General features: G+C 39.2%; 1 protein-coding gene across 2 annotated transcripts in view; it reads left to right on the forward strand.

Annotated features, from left to right (window-relative positions):
• The first annotated feature begins 3,324 nt into the window (after positions 1–3,324).
• Positions 3,325–16,259, forward strand: part of LOC128256047 (zwei Ig domain protein zig-8) — a 52,521-nt gene continuing 39,586 nt past the window's right edge. For both annotated transcript variants that reach the window (XM_052986095.1, XM_052986097.1), the window contains exon 1: positions 3,325–4,027. In XM_052986095.1, coding sequence (XP_052842055.1) covers positions 3,943–4,027 — 85 coding nt within the window. In that variant the 5' untranslated portion in view covers positions 3,325–3,942. The remainder of the gene's footprint in view (positions 4,028–16,259) is intronic.

Consider the following 16,259-nt stretch of genomic DNA (forward strand, 5'->3'; position numbering starts at 1 on the left):
TTCGAGGGCAGATGTGCTGCTCCTTGTGGTTGTTGTTGGCATTAAGTATGCAGGCGTGTGAATTGTGAGGGAGGAAATGGAAATACAAATAGTAAATGCTCCTGGCCTTGGTATTTTGCAAGCATTTTTACAGTTGCTTTTTACAACATTGAAAATTGTTTTAAATGTTAATGTTGATGTTGCGGGCCTGATAATAAAATCGGGCAAAAGTGTGGGAGGATGGGCATTCCAAAGTCAACAAATAATTGAGATGTTTTGCGGAGGGCCTGAGTGTCGTCACACACGCATTTATTCAGCGCCACCGCCCCCAAATCCACCCAAATCCGCCCACTTTCCTTCCTTTCTCCCCGGTGGCTTTGAGTCAGCTGTGAAGAGTGCGCGCACTTGTGTTAAATTATGCGGGTTTGATTTTTATTGCACTGCCGCTCATTTCTTTTTCCCTTTTCCGTTTGTTTTCCTTGCTTTGGTTTCCTTTGTTTTATAGGTTTTCCCCGAAGAGATGGGGACCTCTCACACCCGCAATCAAATTCATCTCGAAAGTATAAACAAGTTGCAGGCCCGGAGTGGGGTGACTAGCACGCGTGTGTGTGCGGCCGTAATTTGGTCATGCCTCGTTGCCCCAACGAGCTGTTGCTTGGCATTTCAATTAATGGCACTTGCCACCCTCGTATCCCGCCTCCTCCGCCCACTCCTGCCCTCCAAGGGGTCATCTCGTCCGCCGCTGCACTCCTAATGAAGCCATCTCCAGCTCCAGTTCCAGCTTGAGAACCAGGGACACAGCCCTGACTCCCCCAAAACGAAAATTATGGTTTTTCCACTTCTGGCTTGTTGTCAACAGAAGTCGAGGTACATCTATACACCGGAAAAAAAACAGCTTTGTTCAGCTTTTGAAACTGGATGGATATTTGACCAATAGCTCCATGCTTGGCCCTGATATGTATTTCATATAACTTAAAAAAAAAAGACCAAACTCTGCTACAAATTCAATAGCCACAAAAAAATCCCGACCGCAATTTCTTTAGAATTAAGAAAAAACGTTTTCTTGAGACCGAAATGGTTAGAAATTTATAATGTTTTGGTGCAACTACAATTGTAATAACAACATTTTGAAAATATGATTATGACTTCAACAAAAAATACAAATTTAGTATTCATATATTTTTCAAAAAATATTTGCGAATAAATAAAATATATAACATTCATATATATTATCAAAATACTATTTGCACACTAAAGTCCCTTATTATAATTGTTAAAGGATTTACGATTTCCAGTAATGATTTTTTCTATACTTGTTCGTTTATGCACAGCTTCCAGTTACCTCAACATAACTGAAACCACAAACTCAGTCTGTTTTTTTTGAGTGCACGATTGCAACTTCGCGACGACACGTGACCGCAGGGACAACGGCTGGGTCTGAATATGCCGCATCGCACGTCTTAATAGATTTTTGATTTGTTTGTTCACCCCCAGAATCATCCTCCCCTTTATTCCGGATCCATATCCGAATCCAAATCCAATTGTGAGCCGAGCGTGCGTCTCTGATTGGAATAATGATGTGGCAAACGAATCTGGAACATAAACGGAGCCAGATTTGTCGAATTTTTGGGGAGTTCCTTGTTTGTCAATATAGAAAATCAATACGGAGCGGAGCCTTTCCTATTGTTTTGTCACTACCCCTCCGTTAAAGCAGTCGGGTAATTCAATAAAGAAATCTCGGGAAATAGGGGGAACTGGGCTTCTGTCAGGTGGATTGAGCGCTCAAGGCCTCGAAAAGGAAGATTAAAAGCGAGACCTGAAAGTTTGTCTGTTCTTTAATTCTGGCGATGAAGATGGATGTGGGATGGGCAGGCATTGGGCAAAATTTTACAAATTGTTTCAATTAAAAAGTTTACTGATTTTGCTTTTTCGCCTTTTACTTTTTCTATAATCGGCTTGCAATTGACACGTGCCCCTCCCACGCCACGCCCCTCAAATCTCCTGCCTTAGTGTCTATCGTCTATCGAATGGTGTAATCGCTTTTGGGGCGCTAATTGCGGCGACCTTGGTGGTGGGGTGTCTATAAGTCCGCGTCCGAAAGTTGATTGCATAATACTGGAACTGTCCGTCCAATACAGTCTGACTTTGGGCAATAGGCAGTGGGAAGTGGGCCAGTCGTAAGCTGGGAAAGCCAAAAGCTGGGCCAATTAATTAAATATAATCAGCTAGAAAAAAGTTCGGTCCAATCTGCAAATATATTTCACAGTCGCTAATTAATTTAATTGATTTAAACGCTTCGGCTTGACCAACGGCGGAGAGGTCGGCGGGGGCTTTCCAGTGCATTTGATCTGTTTGTTTGTTCAAAATTAAATTGACTTGTAATTAAAAGTTTCGCCATTGATTAAAATTCTCGTGTGTGCTTTTTTCTTTGTGTACGTGGCTGGGGGATGAGTGCCGACAATAAAACCGCCGAAGGATGGTGGAAACAAAAAAACTGCTAATTACGAGCATTAATTAAAAATGAATTCTTTTTTGGTCGATTGAACTGCTGGAAACTTAGAGAAACCACTTTCAAGCGCGGGGAAATATTCTCTTCACCCCGAGCGCGTATAAGAGCGAACTCTTATACGGCTTCTTAACTGACCTACGCCAGGATATATTCCCTTGGCTTTCTTACTGTTTAATAGCCTAATATATTCCATAAAATAGGGTTTATTTATTTAAATATTATTTTTATTATTATTGATCTAAAATTTGAATTTCAACATTGCATATTTATAGAAAAAGCCAAGTTTTTCATTTGCATTTAGTTTGTAACATTTATAAATACTTTATTAGCTATAGCCCAATAAATGAATATACACATAAAGGCTAAATAATTAAAAGTCACGTTCAAATTTAAAATTGCTTATTAAATGTTATACAACCAAAGTCATACATATGCCTATGCCTATGCCTGCACAAATTTTTAATAAAATCTAATAAATTTCATGTTTTGCTTAAAAATCATGAAAATTCACATGGTTGAATGTGGAAACTATCAACCAAAGGTATGGGAAAAAAGCATTGTTTACAAATATTTTAATGAAAACGCAATAACGTGTGAGTGCCTGGCATTGCACTTGCAATAAACAAACAATGAGTCTTAATAGCGCCACTCCAAAGTTGCTTGGCAATTTCGTGCTCCAATAACCCGGCTGAAGAGAGCATTTCTCTTGCCGCTTTCTCTCTTCGCTCTTAGCCCTTGGCCGAATGGGGCCGAGTGCCGAAGGCAGCCGAATGTGGAGCATTCGTCATTTCACTGGCTGGACGAACTCCGATTACTATTCAGTTCCATCCTGCGACTCGAAAGCGAAGCACGCGTTTCTTGATTTATGTGCGCGGAATTTTAGCCAAATATTTTGTCAGACTTGTGTTGTGTGGAGGGTGTCAGGCCTAATGAGTCTACAGGCCTGCGTGTTAATGGCGAATTAATGACGGGCGATTAAAATGCAATAGCCACATGCATGGGCCCAGTAATGAGCTGAACCAACCGCCACAGTACAGTGAACCAGTGTTATAAATTAGAGTCCCCTCCGAGTGTTGCCTACTTAGTGGCTTTTGGGCTTACGATCTGTTTGAAGTGTTCGGAGCCCGTTAAAACCTTTTAACCAACCTACCCTCCCCAACCCAAAAAAAAAGTTGTGTAAAACGGATTAAGCAAAATAAAACACCAGAAAGACCCAAAAAAAAAAAAACAAACAAAGGAAAACTCTTAGTGAAAGCGAACCAAAAACAGGGCCAAGCCGAGAATACACTTTCATTGCTCCCCAGGCAGAGCTTATCCGAGAGTTGGGCCCGGCTCTAATTTGACGGAATCGTTAGTTGACCAGCCAAGTCCTCCCCCGTGCTGGCGGATCGCGTGCCGACTACAAGCGTAATAACAATAAACTTGCGGATAACAACCACAGATACAGCAGCAAAATGTCCCTGCCATCCAGAGCCAATTTCGGATTACTCAACTGGCTCATCGGCTGGCTGCTGCTGCTGTCGATGGTCCTGCTCAGAGGTGAGTCGTCGGGCTTTTTAATTAAATAATCCAATTTATTTTCATTTAATTTCAAATTAAATTTAATTTGTTTGCGCCAGGCGCTGGCAGTTCTAATTGCCCCCGACCCATTGGCCCCATGCAAACCCTCTCGAAGGTTTTCCTTTGTCGCCTTCTAATTTCCGGAAAACATGGGCGTTGCGGTGTGGGTGGGGGTGGGTAGAATGCGAATTGAAATTCTTTAATTTTTGTGCTAAGAATTTTAATTTCGCTACAAAGTCGGAAAAGTTTCCCCTTTTGTCTCTGTTTGCTCTGGCGCAAGTCAAAAGGTGAAAGCATTTAGTGCCCATCTGTGTGTGTGAGCCCCAAAAGCGGAGAACCCACAAACGTTCTGGCCAAATAGAAGCATATACAGAGGAAAAATAATGGCAGTCAGTTTTTATATATATATAGGTGTATGTTTTATAAAGTTACTTTACTTTGTTTTTTTAACCTTTCGTATGTAAATCTTTGTTTTTACTTAACTTAGAGCTTGAAAAAAACATAGAAATGTTTTTACAGCACACGTGGGCAATATGTATATTCTTATTATATCCTTAAAAAACAAACATTTTTTTTATTTATTTACAAACTGTAAGTTTAAAGTTTTAAACTGAGACAGAGGCCACATTATATAATTTGGCCTTGGCAGACTTTATTGTGATCTCATTTTAACATTATTTTATTGATTGTCTTTGTTTAATGGGGTTCAATTTAATTCAATCGGATCGCCTTTGTTGGCCGATGGTTGTCCAATTGTTAAATAACAATAATTAATTAGTATAAAATTTAACTTAAATTTGTTAAAGTAAGATAAATTATTGATAAACAGTTCATTTAATTTGGCCAAATTATATATATATATATATATATATATATATATGTGGTTTTCAAGTACCGGCTTTCAAATCAAACATTTAACTCAAGAGTTTAATACTTAAACGCAAATATGGTTATTACTTACTGTGCAATTATGACCCAATGAGTTTAAATTGAACATTTAATGTACAAAGTGCTGTGCAATCAAGAGCGTAATACTTAAGTGCAGATATGGGTTTTATTTCCTGTGCAGTCATGACCCAGTCCTAGTGTTAGTCCCAGTCCTAGATTCGCCATCATCAAGGTTGGTCCAGCGACCGTTTGAAGGGTCTGGGGATGAATGGCGAACCGCAGAGTGCGGCTGCCACATGCAACGTGTGAGTTGGCAAGTGTGGGCTGGGCAAAAAGTTTCGTATAATACTACCAGGCACTGGGCCAGAAGTCTCACTTTCAATGCATCAAATGGGAGGCACGCACAGCCACCGCGTTAGAGCTAGAATTGTGGCAAAATAAAATATAAAGCAAAAACTAACAAATACTAACGAGCGACAGACACTTGGAAAATGCTGTTGAAGCTTGGTCAGGGCCAAAACGCTGCTGGCTGCAGCTGCAGTTGCAATTGCTGTTGATGTTGCTGTTGCTGTTGCTGTTGCTGCTGCGTTACATGTGGCATGTTGCAGTTGACACACGAAACTATTGCAATTGGGTTTGGCTTTTGGGTTTTCAGTTTCTGGTTTTAGCTGTCTGCCCGCTGGCTTTCAGCTTTCAGCTTTAAATTTTCTGCTTTCCGTTTTGCAGTCACCGTTTGTCATTTCTGAAAACAGTAAATTGCATTTTTATACAATTTTGCATCATTTGCCTTGGCAGTGGTTCGTCTGGGCTTTGTAATTTTCAAATGGTATACTTTCCGAATGCAATTCACTTTTGCGCAAATTGTTTCCCTTGTCTGGCTTTCCTTTGACTTGCCTTCGCCTTCCACTCGCCCATTTTGTTGGCCTTCTGGCATCTGTCTGGCCATTTCATTTGGCTAAAAGCTACTTGAAGTTGGTTAGGCACAGACAAACAGAAATTACTCATCTTGGCAATGGAAAACCGGCAGAAAGGCACGAAACCCAAGCAAATTCCTGGCGCATCATTGGGGAATGCATGCTGCTAAGACCCTTTGTTTTTGCTAAATTTAGTTAAAATTTAGTTAAAATGGCAATAGATATAATGATGATAATTATATTACCCTAATAATGTTTTCATTATATGATTATGGATATTAATATAAATGTGGATATAGCATTGGCTTTTAAAAGAACAAAGTGAAGATTTTGTATACAATCTCGTCATGTTGTAGTTGTTGTGATAAAATAACTTAATAAGCAAAGTAGTAAATTATTCAGGGTAGTTGTAAGCATTGCTTGCAACTCCTAAATTAAAACTCATATGTTTGTTATATATTGTTTACAATATATTTCAATTGCAAATCGTCAACGTCAGTGTGTTTTAATATTTGTAGTTACCTTTAAAAAAGCTCCATAGAAATCCTTATTAAAATACGATATTTTTATATATTTTTTAAACCTAACAGTCTTTTATGATATTTTAAATTGCCAACTTTGACAGAAAGGCTTTATGATATTTTAAGGAACCTTTTTTTTGGTCTAATAGACCAATAATTAAAAAAATGGTATTTGCATGTCCAAGGAGAGTTTTTATTGAAAAAATGAATATTTAAATTTTGTTGCATGCAAACATGCACAGAGATGGGAAGTTTGTTTCTTTTTCTCAAATTAATTGACAGGGAAAACTCGATAAATTCCGGCAGATATTTCCATAATGAATTCATAAAACTTTCGATCGTGTACTTTCGCGGTGTCATGTTATTTGGTTTTCTGGTTTATTAATAAATAAATTTTGCCCTTGCGGTTTGGATGTTTGTGTGTGCGTGTCACGCTGTATGCAAAACTGCACTTATTTGCACAGCTGTTTGCCATTTAAGGCAAACAAACGGTTTTCCCTTTTTTACCACATAGCTCGCATGTTGCGGACTTTTACCCAGTCGCTATTAAGTATTTTTGTAAATATTTCTCGTGATGCTAAAAAGGGAAAAATTATTGATTGAGCAGAGAAAAGATAATAGCTGACGTGATTTCCCGTTGAGTCCAGTTAATGCTGAAGTTATGCGACTTTGGAGCGGCATAAAAATAATTGATTGTGGAGTGATTGGCAATGGGCGGAGCACATCATTCAGCGGTGTCAGACTGATGAATGAACCGACGCATTGGCCCAGACAAATGCCGAACATCACGCACATTCATCCATTTCCATTCGCCGAGTTCTGCGGAGGCGCATCAAAGTATGCAAAGCACATACTCAAGGGTTCGCAGGATCTATTTGCCGACAGGTCCAGGTTATTCACACTTGCTTCTGGGAAAAACCCGGCGGCTTCTTCAAGGCCGACACACAATATCCATTGGTCGTGGGCGGCAGACCTGATTTCTTCGTCATATTGCCCCTCCACACATACAAATGGGTACAAAATACACATGTTTTTTATTCCCAAAAGCTGCTCCAAGAAATAAACTTTCGCTGTTGTTGATTTTAATGGCATATGGCTTCACATAAATTTGTGATAAATGTGTGGTTAAAAGTTCAACCGGAAGGGCTCCAGACTACGTTTTGCATACGGAGTTTAGAGAGTAGCTCAAAGAGTGTCATTAATCATTTAATTGACGAGGGGCTTCAGTCAAGGATGGTCAAGGACTACATGAGATGGTGTAAAGCTGGTAAAAGTGGCTTTTGAATAATATATATTCCCGCTTTTTCTTTTTCGCGTTAAGATAAAATTAAGTTTGAAGCTAAAAAATTCCGTACATATCCTCAGTTTAAAATCTACTAACACATTAATATGAAAAAAGGTGTTTCAGAACGATTTTTTAGTTTTTAATAGAAAAAGATTCAACTTACAACATATACAACAAATCATACTTTTTGTGTTTAATATTTATTTAATTGTGATTTAGATTGATTTCATCTTTAATTGTGTATCATGAAAAAAATAATAATTGCTCTTAGGAAAATAATACCAACCATAATATGATTTTAATATTTTAATTTTTTACTTACAAAAGTTTATATTATTTTAGTTTAATATTAAATTTTTTTTATAACTTGAATATATGAATACAACATATTAAATAATTATATGAAGAAGGGGGCCGCATTTACCATTTTCCTTCATGATTAAAACCCGTTGGCAATCGAGTTTTAGTAGTTAAGTACTGTCAAATAGTTTTTTAATTAAACTGCTGCTTCAAAGTTTAGTGCCGAGAAATAACGAAAAGTTCCGCAAGTTGTTGACATCAAAAGTATATATTTTTGTAGGCAAATCCAGGGGTTATCTTATTTTGCCCACAATACTAGGCGGGTCAAACCGCCAAGATTATTTTTTTATACCGTTGCCTTCGTAACACTTATGGATTTGACATTTATATGACAGCCAAGGTTTTTGTGTGTTATGTGTTGCGAGCAAGGTTGTGTTGTTGCCTCTCCGGCCCCTTGAGTGTGTGCTTTTGTTGTTTTTTAGGTTTTCGTCAGGAAAAATAAATGAAAATTGTTTTTATTTTGCCACAACGGGAGCTTGCTTCTGGGGATGCGGAACGCGGGATATGTGAGCCAGTGCGTAAATACATATATGAGCATTATTTTTTGATTCACTTGGCACAGAGTTTTCTAGCTGAACTCAACTATTTCGGTCACGTAACTATAGAGAAGAGCAAAGAAAACTTCGTCAGCCGAGAAAGAAGAAAATTTATGCATTTGATTTCAACTAATTTTCAGAGTCCAAGCATGGCTGCGAATTGTTTTGTTTATTGTCGGGCAAATTATATGCTGACATAAATTAGCTCAAACTAGATTGCTTCGGGCCCCCTCTTCGTTTCGACTCCTAGCATTGTTTGGGCTTGTTTTTACGACCACCGAACAGCCTTGAGCCAGAATTCTCGGCTATTAAAAAGCACTCCACAATCGAAAACTCTTCACCAGCTGCGCTTTCTCTCAGCTTTTAGCTCGATTTTATTTTAAAGCCTTTAGCCAAAGTGGCAACCCAAATTGAACCAAAACACTCGCCGACAGACAGACAAGGGTCGTAAAACAGATATACTCGCTATAAGTTTTGAGATGTCGATAAATCCACAGGAGCAACATAAACCAGTTGCGCGCCTCTAAAAATCGTGTAGGCCCCAATGATTTCCCAAGTAAAATTCGTTTTATTAACACCGGGACACGTCACACGTGCTGGGGACAAAGTTTTCGTGGTGGTCTGAGCTGCGATGCCTTTGCTGTTTTTCCCGGGGCGTGCCAGTAACCTACATGAGATGTTGCTTTGAGCCGCCTATCCTCGAGCCCGTCTGAGCCGCTTTTATTAAAAATTCCTCACACAATCGAGCGGGGGACTGTGGGGATATAGTGAAGTCGGAGACGGAGTTTGTACACTGGATACAGAGGAAAGGATGCCGAAATAAGCATGTTTAAGGCAACCAACTAGCAGGAAACAACCAACAATTGTCTGTGTGGCCGTTGGTGTTGCCGTTGTTCTTGCTGCGATGAAGCAGTTTTATTGCTATGTCATTCCAAAATATATCACACAGACACATCAGAAGCAACGGCGTCGACATTTCACAGAACTGAGCCGCATTGGTTGCTTATCCTATAGTCGCTGTATTTTCGGTGTTATCCTGCAAACGCGATGGAGGTGACTCTGGGTACATGGAGCTGAAGGATATGCTTAAGATTTCCATTGTGGCTCAAAGGCTTAAAAGTACCAAGGAAAACTATTCACTAAACATGTATTCAATGCGAATTACCTCGTATTCGATTTTTAATTTTACTAAGCTGCCACCATTATTAGTTACAATTTAAAAAGAAAGCATATTTAAGCATATTCAAAACTGAAAACTATTTGGAGTGGCATTAATAGTAGTAGTAGAAGTTCATATTTTATCTTTTCTACAATTTGCTTTATTATTCCAAGCAAAGGAATCTTTTGTAATTTACTTGAAAGATTCTAAAATGTATTATATATTTTTTTCCTTTAAGAAAATACGCTATTACAAATTATTTAACTTATAAATATAAGTTCATTGAATATTTCGAAACTATCCATTTATGTTTAGTTCAACGCTATCAATTTTCTGTTACTTTAAAATTGCGATAAAGTGCAAGCAATAAATATTTTATAAGTCTACAAAATAAATAATTAGTTATCAATTTAATAAATTTTGTTTTGGTCTCGGCACTGTTATTTATGGCTTTTAAAGCTTATCGTTTAGTGCATATCAAACAAAATTAAAAAGTTATACGTTTTCAAACACACAAAAATGACTTAATTGAGCAGAATTTATTTCTGACAAAAAATAAAGTGGTTGCATTTGGTGAGCAAACAATTTACCAGCTATGTGTGATATGTTATTTGATAAAAAAAAAGAGTTTGTATTTATTAAATTAATTGAGATATGACATTGTAATTTTGTTAAGGGAAAATTCCTAATGTTTCGATTTGGAAATTCAAGGGGTATCAAATAGGCAACTGTTGAAGTGGGTGCGCTCCAGCTTGGCCCTTATTTATTTGCCGTACATGTCCGCCTCACTGGCTTGTTATTGTTGTTGCAGCCTCAGTTGTTGGTATTGTCAACAGCGTTTGGCGCCCGGGGGCTTGACGCATTTCTCATGCGCTCGCGCGTGTCATATTTATTTATTTCGCCTTGAATCGCCCCTCCAACCAGTCCCTTTTTTTGTTGATGCTGCCGCTTGAGTGCCGCACATACGAACAGCTTACAATTGTGTTGATGTGTCATTTCCTTTTTTTGAGCTCTTATACAGTCAAAGCGTTTTTCATTTCCCGTTTTCTTAGCCATTGTTGGCCGAAAGTTTGCCACTCCCCTCGAGTCGATTTCATGTACTTTGATATTCGGCGACTGAGTGGGGGGCATCCGCTTCGAATTGATTTGCCCCACTCAAGGGACTGAGTGGCTGGGGAGCGGGGGGCTCGAAAACAGAGCGCACTTAATTAAACCAGCCGAAACAGTCCCGGCCAAAAACTTCACCCGTTTATCCAGCTGCGAACACGAATTGACAGCCAACTAACAATTATGGGCGCCTGTCATGTTTTACATTTTTATGGCTCGGTCTCGACAATTATGCGCATTTGCTTTCTCTGAAAAGCGGAACACACACACCTTCTCACTCTGCGGAATGTAAATTTACTAAGCTGCCACCATTATTAGTTACAATTTAAAAAGAAAGCATATTTAAGCATATTCAAAACTGAAAACTATTTGGAGTGGCATTAATAGTAGTAGTAGAAGTTCATATTTTATCTTTTCTACAATTTGCTTTATTATTCCAAGCAAAGGAATATTTTGTAATTTACTTGAAAGATTCTAAAATGTATTATATATTTTTTTCCTTTAAGAAAATACGCTATTACAAATTATTTAACTTATAAATATAAGTTCATTGAATATTTCGAAACTATCCATTTATGTTTAGTTCAACGCTATCAATTTTCTGTTACTTTAAAATTGCGATAAAGTGCAAGCAATAAATATTTTATAAGTCTACAAAATAAATAATTAGTTATCAATTTAATAAATTTTGTTTTGGTCTCGGCACTGTTATTTATGGCTTTTAAAGCTTATCGTTTAGTGCATATCAAACAAAATTAAAAAGTTATACGTTTTCAAACACACAAAAATGACTTAATTGAGCAGAATTTATTTCTGACAAAAAATAAAGTGGTTGCATTTGGTGAGCAAACAATTTACCAGCTATGTGTGATATGTTATTTGATAAAAAAAAAAGAGTTTGTATTTATTAAATTAATTGAGATATGACATTGTAATTTTGTTAAGGGAAAATTCCTAATGTTTCGATTTGGAAATTCAAGGGGTATCAAATAGGCAACTGTTGAAGTGGGTGCGCTCCGCTTGGCCCTTATTTATTTGCCGTACATGTCCGCCTCACTGGCTTGTTATTGTTGTTGCAGCCTCAGTTGTTGGTATTGTCAACAGCGTTTGGCGCCCGGGGGCTTGACGCATTTCTCATGCGCTCGCGCGTGTCATATTTATTTATTTCGCCTTGAATCGCCCCTCCAACCAGTCCCTTTTTTTGTTGATGCTGCCGCTTGAGTGCCGCACATACGAACAGCTTACAATTGTGTTGATGTGTCATTTCCTTTTTTTGAGCTCTTATACAGTCAAAGCGTTTTTCATTTCCCGTTTTCTTAGCCATTGTTGGCCGAAAGTTTGCCACTCCCCTCGAGTCGATTTCATGTACTTTGATATTCGGCGACTGAGTGGGGGGCATCCGCTTCGAATTGATTTGCCCCACTCAAGGGACTGAGTGGCTGGGGAGCGGGGGGCTCGAAAACAGAGCGCACTTAATTAAACCAGCCGAAACAGTCCCGGCCAAAAACTTCACCCGTTTATCCAGCTGCGAACACGAATTGACAGCCAACTAACAATTATGGGCGCCTGTCATGTTTTACATTTTTATGGCTCGGTCTCGACAATTATGCGCATTTGCTTTCTCTGAAAAGCGGAACACACACACCTTCTCACTCTGCGGAATGTAAAAATTATAAAATAAAAATAAGAATTAACGAAAACACAAGCAAGCAGCCAACCAACAACTGTTCCATATTTGGTTCACTGAACTCAAGCATTTGGCTTAATTTTGTGGTGTCCTTTGGCGAAAAAGAGAAACAGAGCGGTAGGCGTTACTTCGAGCACCCAAGCAGACCTTGCGCATACTCTTAATTTACAGGAAAAAGTTTAATATTTTTATTTTACTCTCGTTAGCGCTTTGGATTCCGTTTCAATTACCTTGATCGACGGAAAAACAAACAACATAGTGTTAATATTTAATTGGATTGGGAAAATATTATTATTTAATATTGATGTATATTTTTCTCTGCTCAAAAAACCAAAATTATCAAGTAATTTTCAACCAATCTTCACTTTTATTATGACGGGGAATAATAAAAATTGAAAAGCATTTTAAGAAAACATATATTATATTATATGGTTAAGACTCAGCCGAGAGAGTTACAAAATTCAAAAGGTCGAAGATAGGTAATTTCCAAAGATTTATAGTCAATTTAATTGAACACAAGTTAATGAAATCCAAAAAAAAGTACAATTTTTGATCAACTTAAATAATATCAAAAATAATATTTTGGTCAAATATCCAATTAGGTAAAATAAGCAGGGAATTAAAATAGACCTGAAAAACTCACTTCAGTTATTAATTTTCTTTAAATATATGGTTCATTTTCGAATTTTGAAATTACTGCGACCAGTTACTAACTACGTTCGATTAACCCTATCTTAGGGTATCGACCTGCAGTGCTTCTGAATATGCAACAGCGGCTGCATTGCAGCTGCGTGCAGTTGTGTGAATTCGAGTGCATTGGCAAGTGGCCAACAGCGGCAACAATAACAAAGTAACAATTGGGTGGGCCGTTAAAAACAGCAGAAAGCAATTAAACTTGGGAACGAAAAAAACCAGAGCGGAAGACGCTGCGTATACGTAATAAATGATGCCGAAAACTAGGCAAAGGTTGCCACAGCACCCACAACCTTTGTTTTAAACTCTGAGTTATTTGCCGATGGAATGAGGCAGCACATTCACGTCTAGTCTGGGGCAATTACAAGTTTTGTGTGCAGCGCAAGATTGAGCGGAAAACTTTTTACGCTGCCAGCTCGATGACCCCGAAAATTCGCTCAGTTCTTTGCCAGCCTATAAAGATTTGAATTTTATTTTATATTACTTGGGGCTATATAGGTTATATGCCAGCGCTCTCTCATTGACATTCATAGAGCCGGGCCATCTATTGAAATTTTTACGCTCGCTCGCAAAATGTGTTTTTTTGAGTGGGTCGCGTTTGGCTGTGTTGTTTGGGGATTTTTCACTTGGCCATTTTGTTTGTTGGCCGGGTGTTTTGGGCCATCATGCTGCCTGGTCGCAGTAATTAAGCCGCCTCAATGGCTGATCAAAACGGCATCGCTCGCAGACATTTTCAGTCCCGTCTGAGCGCGACAATTTGTTTGTGCTTTTCTGTGCGAGTGGCGTGGCGTTGGGCCAATGTTTGTTTTGGGCGAATTCCCATAACGGCCTGCCATTTTTGAGTTTTTTCTCGTTTGGCCGTTTTTGCGGTTCCCCCGAATATTAAGCTACAATCCGTGGCAGTTTTGGCGGCATTGTTATCTGAGAGCGCTGTGCTTTGACAGCTCTCTGAATTATCTTAAAAAAAAAGGGAGCTAGCCATTTAAAAAACGAAATGTAGAACCCTGCTAGCGATGCCTGCGTGTAATTAAAGCGAGCCTGAAAGCAAATTGCTTTTATCTGGACCCAATGTTTTCGGCATCAGCTGCAAATTATTTGAGCAAATATTGGCACCCTGTGCAAATATGCAATATAGCCGCCGTCTGACTCTTGATGTTAATTGCATAAATAGCTAATGGCCAAGACGAGCGATTGGCCTGAGGCTGTTGGTCCTGCCAGGACCTCAATTCGGTTTCAATTTGTAGCCACGCACTCCGGTCCGGTTCTCCGATCCTGCCACAATAAATTACGGCATTAAATAAAGTTTGTCAAAAGGAATACATACTGGGCAAATGTTTCCGTCTCAAACCTCCAGCACCAGCTCCAGCTCCTTTCAGTCGCAATCTGATTATCCCTTGGGCCCGATGGGCGTGTGTGTGTGCGTGCGGCCTGAAAAATTGCACAATTCTCAAATACACAGGACACACTCTTACAAATTGGGGCACATATGTTCAATTTCACAGGGCCAGAGGCCGGGCGTCCGGCTACGTGCGGACATTAGATGGCTCTCCCAGGGCCTCCTCCGGGCAATCCCCGAAGTCCAGGACAGTGCGTAGGATGGATTTGATAATTTGCTGGCCGGGCCATAAGCAAAGCTTAGCTGAAAGCCGAGGCAATGGCCTCTAGAACGGCCTATGATGTATAGCAGCCCTTCTGTCCAAACTTTGAGCGACAATCTAAAATAATTTTAGCTTTAGCTGGAGCAGGATCTGGAGAAGGACCAGGAGCAGGGCCTGGCACGAGCTGCCCCTTTTGCTAAATGGTTGTCCTTGTTCATGTAGCACTTAAGCCACATCCCATTATCAGACCGAGAATTGTCTACACGTGTTTCACCCTCAGACCCATTGAAGGAATAAGGGCACCCAATGGAACTGGGTTTAATTATAATTTGGTTTGATTTCGGAATGCATGATTAAAAGTTATTCGAAAAAAGCAAAAGTCATAACATGCAAACTGAACTGGTGTGAAATTCCGAAAACTGATGAATTACTCAACACATCGTAACATTCCCATGACTTTGTTACGTACCGCATGGCGAATACGTTATGTGTGGCCTAAGTACTTGACAAAAAAGGCAAATGGAGAAGAAACTACATGCAATTGCTATTATTACGCATCTGCTGGAGTTCTATAATGAAAGCCATTTCGTACACAGGAAAAAAGCTTTGAAGAGGCAATAGTGCATTAATTTTATTTTTTTTAAATAAAGGTGGTTAAAAGCATTAAATGAGTTCTTTTGTCGTTTAACCTGTACTAATTTAAATTTAAATACTCAGAGACGAGAATTTTGTATAGTCCCCTAAACTTTTTCTTTTAAGGACAAAGCGTGCCTTGAATCAGAGTTAAACACTTGCATTTCGGTTGGGCTTTTTCCTCTGTGCATATTTCACAATAGCTGCAGCTGAGAAAATCTGCAAAGAAATGACAGGGCCTGGTTGGCATGCTGTGTGTTTCTTTTTGGCTCCTATGTGCTGTTATTAATTTTGACTGCAACGAGTACGACGACTGCCATTGGGCAGCTTAGAAAGAGAGACTTTAGACTGGCAGCAATTCCAGTTTCATGTACCCGGCAGGTCTAACTTCCATTCGGTAGTGCTGCTGCCATGGTCGTAATTATTTTTAATTATTTCTGTTGGCAACCACAAGCTTGCTGCAGGTGCAGCCCAACTGCAGCTGCTCTGATGTATGCTGCGAAAGTTGTCAGGCAGTTAATAAGCCGACTCTTTTGTGGTTGTTGGCACAACAGTAGATGTTGCAGCCGAGAGGCAATTTTCAGTTGGCTTAACATGCCTCGATGGCTGTTGGTTTTATGTGTTCCTAGCTGCAGAAGGCCTTAAAGTTGATTTGTGTGCGAAAGTTGTTAAGCAAATGTTGACAGTCTCTTTATTTCTCGTTCTCGTTCTGGTTTTTCCCGAGAGACAGACAGTCGCACTCATGGGTGGATCATTTAATAACCTTCTGAAATAAAAATCCAATATGGGACCGCAGTCTAATCCCACTTTGGCTTTTAGCTGCCACGAAA

This window comes from Drosophila gunungcola (genome assembly GCF_025200985.1).
Source record: "Drosophila gunungcola strain Sukarami chromosome 2R unlocalized genomic scaffold, Dgunungcola_SK_2 000013F, whole genome shotgun sequence".
NCBI lineage: Eukaryota > Metazoa > Arthropoda > Insecta > Diptera > Drosophilidae > Drosophila > Drosophila gunungcola.